At 33.5% G+C, this 10327-nt stretch overlaps 1 protein-coding gene across 2 annotated transcripts; it reads right to left on the bottom strand.

The window, feature by feature from the left end:
* Positions 4359-9933, bottom strand: LOC109347573 (zinc finger CCCH domain-containing protein 21-like). Of its 2 annotated transcripts, XM_019587493.1 has the most exons (9): positions 9528-9933; positions 9356-9440; positions 8573-8713; positions 8373-8461; positions 7972-8160; positions 7762-7892; positions 7467-7569; positions 4536-4739; positions 4359-4490 (listed from the first exon to the last, which is right to left on the bottom strand). In XM_019587493.1, the coding sequence occupies exons 1-8, from the start codon at positions 9693-9695 to the stop codon at positions 4569-4571; spliced, it is 1077 nt and encodes a 358-aa protein (XP_019443038.1). In that variant the 5' UTR covers positions 9696-9933; the 3' UTR covers positions 4359-4490; positions 4536-4568. The 2 variants fall into 2 exon arrangements, with proteins under 2 accessions (XP_019443038.1, XP_019443036.1); XM_019587491.1 differs by having other exon boundaries at positions 4359-4739; positions 9528-9925.

The raw sequence follows: 10327 nt of genomic DNA, 5'->3' as shown, positions 1-10327 counted from the left end.
TGCGTGAATTCATTCAGACCAAACAATTGCATATTTAATGACAATAGAAGCAATGACTCTGTTGGGACATGGGTTTGAATTTAGACCAACAATAGGACAAAACACTGCCCTATGATATTTATTTTTTGAAGTAATATATAGATATGGTGTCTACTTTTGTGAAGTAATATGCAGATATGATGTTTATCTTTTGAAGTAATATATATATATATATATATATATATGATATCTATTTTTGAAGTAATATGTAGATATGATGTTTATTTTTTGAAGTAATATGTAGATATGGTATTTTTTTAGTATCATATAGGTATAATATATATATTTTTAAGTAATATATATATAGTATACATTTTCTTAATTAAAATGTAGGCTTGGCCAATACTTAAAGGTGAAAGTTTATCCATTTCTATTTTCCTATATTTAAACTTCATTTCAAATTAAACAATTAAATAATAAGTTTATCTATTTCTAATAATCTCTTTTTGGATTTTGATGATCATGAGGTTTCCTCGTTGTTGCAAAAGGCGTTAAAGGAGAAACAAAAGAGTTTGGTTGTTAAGGGGTTCTTTTATGACGAAATGAGAATCAATAGTGAAGATAGTGTTTGTGTTATGGATTTTAAGTCACTACTCACCCATGGATAAGTTAAGTGAATAGCAGTTAAATGAGTTAAGTGAATAGCAGTTAAATGAGTTAAGTGAACATTATCTAATATTAGTTAAATAAGTGAATATTAGTTAATAGTAGTTAAATGAGATGGTTGAAGTTCTAATATTAAAAAAGAGTTGTATAGAATCACATTACACATTTAAGTAATTTACATATCAATAAAATTACATAATAAAAATATATATTAAAACATAAACTATTGATTGTTGGAAGGTTGCCTAGAACTCTCACCAAGTTATCTAGACTGCAGTGGACATGTTTTCCTATTATGTCCATCAGTTCTATATCATCCACATTTTTTTAATTTATTCAACAAGAACTTCATCCATCTCATTATGAATGGATGTTATCTTCGGTCTACTACTTCTTTTCCTACGTATAACATGATTGAGAATGATTGTTGGACCTGAATAAGTGGGTCAATATTCTTCATTACCAATCAGTTGAAATTCATATCCATACGTCTTAAGAAGATTATCTAGCTGGTAAATTGTTGAGATAAATTGCCCACAATCTAAAGCCAATGAAGCACATGTTATAATTTCATGAGAGCATGACAATCTTAACGATTGAAATTCTCCACAATCACACTAATTGTCAGCTAGTTTAACAATATAAATCCTCACTTGTTGACCACCTGATCTAGATACAACTTCAACCTCAGAGACTTCAGTTTTCCATGAAAAAGTACGAACCAATTGACACGTAGAGTGTCATTGATTTTCTTTAATCATTTTTGTCATTTCTTTACGATATAGATGACATGTCTTAATCATGTTAGAAGCTTCATTTTGATGCTCAATTCATTTAGCCTTTAATATGTTGCTCTCACAAGGGCAGTAATAAAGAGAGCTCTAAATCATTCTGCAAGATTTGTGGTCATGAGGCCAAACCGTCTCCCTTTGTCGTATGCTTGACTCCATTTTTATTTTGGAATCTAGTCCAACCTTGCTCCAGCCCTAAGATTTTTTTAACACAACAACTTCAGCATCCACTCGAACTGTGGCCATATCAACTCATAACCTAAAAGTTAAATATAAATTTATTCAATTCCACAATGAAGAAATTATTTATAACTTTCAAATATAAATAATACATACCAATTTCTACGACTTTGTCTTTGATATCATAATCTCAGAATTCCTTGTTGAAATTACTAATAAGATGAGGAATACAATAAACTGATTGTGCATTAGACCATCCTCCAGCTTTCTTTGGAGTGTAGCTAACAAACATGTCCCCCTATCTAATATGATACATAGGTTTTCTTGAGGGGTAGCATACATTTTAAGATTGTAAAAGAACCACTCTCAAGCTTCTTTTGTGTCACCTTTAATAATGGCAAAGACAACTAGACATACATGTTTGTTTCCATCTTGTGAACTTGCTATAAATAATGTTCCAGTATATTTCCTAGTAAAAAATGTTCCATCCACTTGTAGAATTGGTTTTCAATATACAAACCCTTTAATGCAAGGTTTGAAAGCCCAAAATACTCTATCCAGAATGAATTGACTAGGGCCTTATACACCATCTACAATATGGTGACATGCTTGATATTTCACAATTGTGTCATGAGAGAAATACTGCGCAACATTCATCCAACGTGGTAACTCACTGTATGATCCTTCCCGATCACCATAAATTTGGGCCAATGCCACTTGTTTTCTCGTCTACGCCTTTTTATAGGTGACCATATAACCAAAACGATTAACAACGTCATTCACTAGTGCTTTAACTGATATACTTGGATCTGCATATCCCAAATTAACAACAATGTCTAAAATGAATGACGAATTTAATTTGTTGTGATCTTGAGAAACTAACACAGATAAACAACTATGCACTCCACTAATTTTCCTAATCTCCCAAATGTCACCCTTAACGTTATAAGAAGCGTGAATTTGCCACTCACAACTGGCCACAAAATGTTTACATTGGCTAACATATCTATCTGGTTTAGACTCTACAACAACTTAGTCAAAAGAATTTTTAATGTGGAATTCTCTAATAGCATTTAGGGTGGCTTGCTTGGATTTAAATTGCATCCCAACAAACAAATCATTATCATTAATATTTATTAAATTAGTTGTATGTCCAAAATCACGATAAACTTCAGAAATTGTGATACAAAAAATGATGATGCAGTAGTTTATGTCATAGTAGAGATGAACCAACTTCAAAGTCGACCTTCTCAACATCAGTACATATTTTGATGACTTCTTCATTACTAAAATCGCTAACAATATTTCTTACAATATTCATCTACATTTAAGAAGTAAGAACATTTAAACAATAATTTATAACAACTAAATATACTAAAGTTAGAAGAATGAGATAAAAGGTAGAAGTTGAATTTATATGCTAACATCTAATCAAGTTTAATAAGCCAAATGTAAATAGCTTCAACTGAGAATAGTGTATGAACTAAAATTTGGAAGAACAAGGAAACTTTCCCTCAAATGAGAGAACAATGTATATGTCTAAAGTAGAAGGAAACTTTGTTGAGAAGAGTAGTTGTTGGATTATATGTTTTTATAAAGAAGAGTGAAATATGCAATATATAAAGGTACGAGTGTTTCCTAAAAAAAATGTCAAAACCCAAAAACTTCTATTGTGTTGTCAATTTAGGAGCGAGGAAAAAAACAAAAAACTCATATGTAGTTACCGATTTATGAGTGAGAGAGAAAAAAAAATACATAAAAAAACTTTCGTAGTTGCCAATTTAGGAGTGATGAATAAATAAAAAATAATAACTCATATTCTATTGCCGATTTATGAGGGATGGCAGAAAAAAACAAACTCTTATGTGAGTAGCGATTTAGGAAAGAGAAAAATAAAAATTTAAAAACTCCCATGGGATGTCAATTTATGTGTGAGAAATGAAGAAAAAAATCAAAACTCTCACCCTATTATCAAGTTATGTGTTGTCAGAAGAAAAAATAGAGAATCGACTATAGGATTGTCGAGGTATCAAAACTACATTACTTTAGTAAATATTTAAAAAGGTGTACCAAAACTCTAGTTTTTCGGTCAACTTTTCGTGAAAATAAATAATTTTATAACCAAAAAGACTAACCCATTATTCCCTTTTTTCCCATATGAAACCCTGGACTACCACTAGCACAAATAAATAAAGCAATCAAAAATATAGATATGGCTGAAAACCACGAGCAATTTTAAGAAAGGGAGACACTACACTTTTCTTAGCTAAATTTATGTATATATATTTAAACTTATTATAAAAAAAGTTATTTTGTATTGATATTTATTTTAATAGGTAAATCCTATTTTGAGCATATGTTTGAGAGCACCCTCATATAAGTGGCCCACATTTATACTTTCCATCCATAACCCTCAACATTTATCCATAAATATAGACAACATATTTATACCCACGCAATTCTTGTTTGCTCCTTCCCTTCTTCACTTGAAGCTGCTGCCTCTACCATGGGCCAGTTCTATTTTCAGGGACCATATCTTCCAACCATCTATTTATTTTTAAGAATGTTGAACGAACCAAGCGCTGCAGAGGAAGGTCCAACACATGTTTCGCTTCTGTGGTTATAAGAAAGAGTAATGTTATATCTTCATACCCACAAAAAAGTGATACATATTACTTGTAAATCAATAACTAATAAATAAAGTAACAATATTTAAGACCCCTTTGAAATAAGGGCAAGTCATGAACAAAATCGAATACTGCCATAAAAAAATGTCTGAAAGCTTTTATACTCCCATCATTATTCATATCAAATGCTATGTTGCAAATAGTAATTTCATTATCATTAAAGGCGTCATCCCTAAAACTTCCTTCAAAGCAAGAAGATCAAGTGACCACAAGCAAATGCACTAGTATTCAGCAGAGGCGTAAAAACATCACATGAAGGTTCGGATTAAGCTTCAGCTCCTGGCTCTTTTATTTGAATCGAAGTCTTTGATAAGCTTGCTTCCAATTCATCCAACTCATCCATATCCAATTCATCATCGTCGTCCTCAACATCATCAGCATCAGAACCAGCTGTTGCTGAAGCGCTGGGACCATGCTCAGCAGAATTCCCATTTTCCTGAAGTTGGACCCAACAATTAGGAAAATGAATGTAGAGTCGATGTAAATAATGATGCCACAATATAACTCTGAAAGAATGTTTTTTTACAATAAAAGAGATATTATTAGATGAGAAAAGTAAAAAAGAAAAGGATAAGCCATCCTCACAAAAAGTAAAAAGAAACAACTAAAAATTAGGCGACTGAGTCATGCATATGTCAATTCCTCTACATATCTATCTACCTACCTACCTAAAAAACACCACTAAAAAACTCATTGCCAGAGCACCAAAGGAATATCAAAAGTATAACCATATCCCAAATGAAGTCTAGATTAAAAAAAGAATCATTGGAAATTCTACTGCTCCTTTCCAACACATACACGCCAAAGAATAGCAAATGTAGAGCACTGACAGAGAACTTGTCATCTATAAATTCAGTAAGGAGAAAAGTAGTAAGTCGAGGATGAGCCGGATGAGCCTCGATGCAACTGCAAAGGTTGCTCTTCAGTGAACAAGAGGTTGCGGGTTCAAACTCTAGAAACAGTTTCTCCACTTGTGAGGGTAAGACTGTGTACATCTACGCTTCCCAGTGGGAGACTCGAGCATTAGGCGACTCCTATGTTTAAAAGTACACAATTCTTTAGGGCAGATCCAAGACTCATAAAGCACATATTTTAACTGTCAACTACATAAAACAAGAATAGGGAGAAAATGAGATAACAAAGCTAACCCTAGAAGTAACTATCCCCACCTGAAAATAATTACTATTCTACGATGAAGTGGTTGGTTTTGAACTGTGAGGAGGTTGATGGATTGAAGATTCGAGTGGAAGCAAGGAGAGGGGTTAGCCATGTTTTTTTAAAAACTTACTAATTAAATCATTTTAAAATTTAGATCTCAATCATTTAAGATTAAGTGTTCCACGTGTCTGTGCCTTGTGAAAAGGACTGGAGATGTCCATTTTCATAGAAATTGGAGAGAATCTAAACAAGACACCAATCAGATGTATTATATTTTAGCATGATTTATGCTGAAGAAAACTTCTAATGGGAACCATTTTTTTATCTAATTGGAAGTGAAGAAAACTTCAGTGGCTACTATAATTCATTATTCGAGGCAAATGACCAAAGGAAAACACAAGCATATGAAGAACTAGATAAGAATATAGTGGTCAAGGTCAGCCACATCAACAACCTAAATGCATGCTTTAATAAAGGCACGGCTTTTACTTATACAGAAGACCATATTTTTTTGGAAACACATACTTTATATCCAATTTATGTGTTTGGACATAAGCAATCAAGCACCAGTTCTGTACTTACTATCATACAAATAAAAAGTCTTTCTGGACAATTTGACAGTACAGATTCTATGTTCTAACAACATGACAAAACAAGTGGGCTTCTTTCAAGAAAATAATGAACAAGTATATAAAAGCAACTTAGAAGACAACTTGCTACAGGGTGCCTGCTGAAGAAGTATAGTCAGAACCTAGATGACACATTGCTTTACAGTTTACACTACACATTGTGTAGAGGAAAAGCCACTCCTAAAAACCAAGATGATAAGAGGAGTAAAGCCTCCCCCCCTTATGTCCACATCCAGTTGATATGGAACTGAAACTTATACATCAAAGCTATGAAGCACAAATACTGATACGTGTGTCGGATACGATACGTATCCGATACGTCGACACACATTTTTTTTAAAATATAGGATACGATACGTTCAAGGATACGCGTATAAAATAATAAAAAACACATAAAATATTATAAAATTATAAGTCTAAATCAAAATATCCAAAGTAAAATAAGTTGTGGATCAGAGAGTACCGACTATTGGAGAGTTAATGCGATGTGACAGTATATTGGTAGGAGTCTTTGTGGCCTTTAAATAAGTTGGTGTTTATTGAAAACGAATCTATTTCATCCTATTTTATAGAAAACGAATCTATATATCCTATATTTTATTGAAAATAGATCTATATATCCTATATTTTATTGAAAACGAATCTATATATTCTATATTTTATTGAAGACGAATCTGATACGTGTCTTGATATTTATTTATTTAATTTTAATTTTTTAATTTTTGGATACTCTACGGATACGTATCCTTTGCGAATTCGAGCATATCCATGTTGGATACGTATCGAACACTGACACGCGAGGGTGTTTGACGAATTCGTGCTTCAGAGCATCAAAGCACCAAATTGTTCTAAAGATCATGTTTTCCCATGGGGGGAAAGCCTAGTGGTTAACATTGAAAACTTCAACTTAGGGGTATTAATTGTGGGGTATAGAGAGGGGGGAATGGATAACATCCTGTTCTTGAAAGTTCCAATGGACCCTGTAGGAGATTAAGAGTACAAAATACAAAGGCAGTATGTTTTAAAAAGAAATTAAGTATATAACATGATCTGGCTCATTTGGTAGACAGGATAAGAGAAACATGATATCATGTCACAATCCAGAGTTCGGTGAGCTAGTAGGATAGGATAGGACTATCCTGTTAGCCTATCCTATCATGTTCACCTAGTGTGTTTCCTATCCCATTGGGGAGCATGACTAGAAATAAGCAGTATGGGATAGTGCACTTGCGATGAGGGCCTGCAGCTTTTTCAGTAAATGGATATCTTCCAGCAAATATATCTCAGACTTACATTCATCAAGCTGCTTCTAGGATTTCAGCTATATCCATGAAAAAGACAGAAACTATGGCGACAGATATGAAGATAACACTTACTTTCTGTTCAGTGTTTTCGGATTCTGGTTCTCTTTGGTACTTCTCATATGCTTCATCGTCATCCACAAACAAGGTAGCATCTGCCAAAAATAGCTCACGGCCACTGCATTGGAGGAGTAAAAATACAACACGATTAGTGAAAACAACAAAGTAAAGCCTTTGTAACCAACTGCAACTACTTCTTTCAAACATGCTCAACAACACAAAATTCCTTTCCCTTTTCACATTTTTTCTTGAGTAATAGGGGACATACAGACATATTCACATGTGAATGACAGGTACAGTATCTATGTACCTCATGCGGTCATTCTTTGCCCTATCTGCCTGTTGTGCAGCCAAACTGGCATCTCTCTCATCTACCTTCTTCTTCTTCCATTGGTGGAATAACTCGGGAGTCATAGGAGTTGTAGTTGCTACTTTGGCACGCTAAACCATGTAAATTATTCAGTTAAATAACCTGATTCAATATTAAATAACATAGTTTATTGCATAAAAATATTTTCACCTGATTTTCAATCTCCTCTTCAATTGTTATCTTATCACTTTCTTCCTCTAACAGAGCCTTCATTTGAGATTTCAAAACATATCCAGGGGGAAGTGCATGCCTGTAGTGGCAATTCTTATCACCATTAGGGCAGACCCAAAACCAACCATATTGCTTCCTCTCCACTGCTTCCAAAAAGTGTTTACAGACCTGAACAGTGTAAACAATGGGAAATGGTCACTATGAGTCACATGAGCCAAATGCAAATACTACTTTGAAATAATTTATTGTCCTCAAACGCCATAAAGAAGCACTGAAATGAAACAAAAACTACAGAACCATAAAAAAGAAAATTGTGAAATATCAATTATGGGGCAAATGAATGTAACAGGAATAGTTCTATCAAATCTAATAGTACATACTATGTCAGTAGGTTTGTTCTGATTATACTCATTTTTCTTTGACTCTACCACCTTCTCCAAAGTCTCTTGATCCCAATCCTCCATTGTTTCTGACAAAATAAGAGCCCCAAAGAAAGTCAGAAAATGTAAAGTTTTAAAAGACAAAACAATGGGTAACAATAGAAATCATTACGAAGCATCATTGAACTTTGATGAAATACCATCGTCACGCTTATCGCTATAAATGTCAATCTTTTCCCCTTTCCTCTGAACATTCAAATCATGTGAGAACTTGCACTTGAATCCCTTGGTACATTGCCCCACTTTAAAAAACTCACATAATATGGACTTGGGATCAACACCTGACCAAATTCAGAAATTTGATTTATAAGTTTCCAATATGTTTGGATATTTAACAACTACTAAAAACGTAACAGAATGAGATGATATGGAATAGAGTGAATAAAACAAAGTTTACTTACCATTGCTTGAATATTCTATGATGGAACAGAGCGGAATATATCGAATAATAAGCCGATTCTATCTCATTTCATCAAATGCCCCCAAATTATGAGCGAAGACAAAATCGGGGTATTGGGTGGAATGGAACCTAGCGGTGATTCAAATTGCAAACAACATCACGAGATGCAGCCACAATAATACAGTTGTGGTGCACACTGCAATTGCAGTGTGACACTGAATCATAATGATACGGTTGCATCCGACCGCAACACAACCGCATTTGAGCCACATTGGATCGCATTGATTTTAAAAATATTTTTTTAATCACAGAATAATTCACACAGCAATGGCCACAATCCACATCAAAATGGTGGCAATAACCACAACCACATTTTAAAACACTGAACCAAGTATCATTTCATTCCATTCTATTATATTATACTTTAAACAGTCCAAACAATGGAATCTAGTATCACTAAATTCCACTCTGATCCATAAAAAAGACAAACTTTTTGAAGTAACAATAACAGTGAAAGAATTACCAACTGGTACTTTAGGCTGGCTAACAGCGATCTTAAACAAATCATTTAGCTCCTTTTCCTTGGCCTTCTCCTCCTCCTTCTTTTTCTATTATCAATATTAAAAAATCGAGGTGAAACCAAAATAATCAAACATAATATTTAAAAATAAATAAATAGATTAGAAAAACCTTACCTTAGCAGCGAGTTTTGAAGAATCGGGTTGTTGAACGGACTGCTTGAGATTCTGAACATACTTCTGAACATTCTTACTTTTATTCTTGTTCTTGAGACCAAAGGTTTTGTCTTCTATGACCTTTTGCTTTTTCGCTACATCTGCTTTTGATTTCTGCTTAGGTGGCATCTTTTCATATCATATGAATAGATCAAAATTATGAGTGATCAATGAAGTGAGAAAGTAATGTGGATTGGGATTGAGATGTTGGTATCTTACGTTTGGATGTTGTTGCCGGAAAGAGGTTGTTTGGTTAAGATAGGGTTTGGTGTTTGAACTCGACTGGGAAGAGATTCCAGAACCTTACCCGAGATTTAGAATCCCGGATGTACCCTTCCGTAACGTGTCACACTAGTGTGTTGTACTTCGATTCCTCCAGTCAAAGAGGTCACTATCTATTTTATATACGATGCTTATAAATAATTTAGTGTACCTGTTTTTTCAACTGTGGAAAGAAAAAAAATATGTAGAGGAAAGGTGTTTTAGATTTATATATTACTAGCAAGATACCCGTGCATCTACACATGTGACTCGTGCATTCGCATGACTAAAAACACACATGTTACTTGTACATTTGTATTACTAAGAAAAGAAAACATATGTTACTCATGCATTCGCATTAAAACACACATGTTACTTATACATTCACGTTGTTAAGAATACATGTCTTCCTTGTGTATCTGCATATTCAATCACATAAGAAAAATAAATGACAATTTTTAATTTGAATTTTCTAATGGAAATAACAAAGTGAAAGTCTG

Source organism: Lupinus angustifolius, chromosome LG05 (assembly GCF_001865875.1).
Source record: "Lupinus angustifolius cultivar Tanjil chromosome LG05, LupAngTanjil_v1.0, whole genome shotgun sequence".
Lineage (NCBI taxonomy): Eukaryota > Viridiplantae > Streptophyta > Magnoliopsida > Fabales > Fabaceae > Lupinus > Lupinus angustifolius.
Note: the sequence above shows the minus strand (reverse complement) of the source record. Positions and strands in the feature narration are given on the sequence as shown.

Bases quoted from the DNA above. Each gene is read 5' to 3' on its own strand.
- LOC109347573 (XM_019587493.1), bottom strand. From the start codon at position 9,695: ATGCCACCTAAGCAGAAATCAAAAGCAGATGTAGCGAAAAAGCAAAAG. The intron at 9,441-9,527 runs GTAAGGTTTTTC...TATTGATAATAG, and splicing joins CTTCAAAACTCGCTGCTAAG to AAAAAGAAGGAGGAGGAGAA. The intron at 4,740-7,466 runs GTAAGTGTTATC...GTCCAACTTCAG, and splicing joins CCGAAAACACTGAACAGAAA to GAAAATGGGAATTCTGCTGA.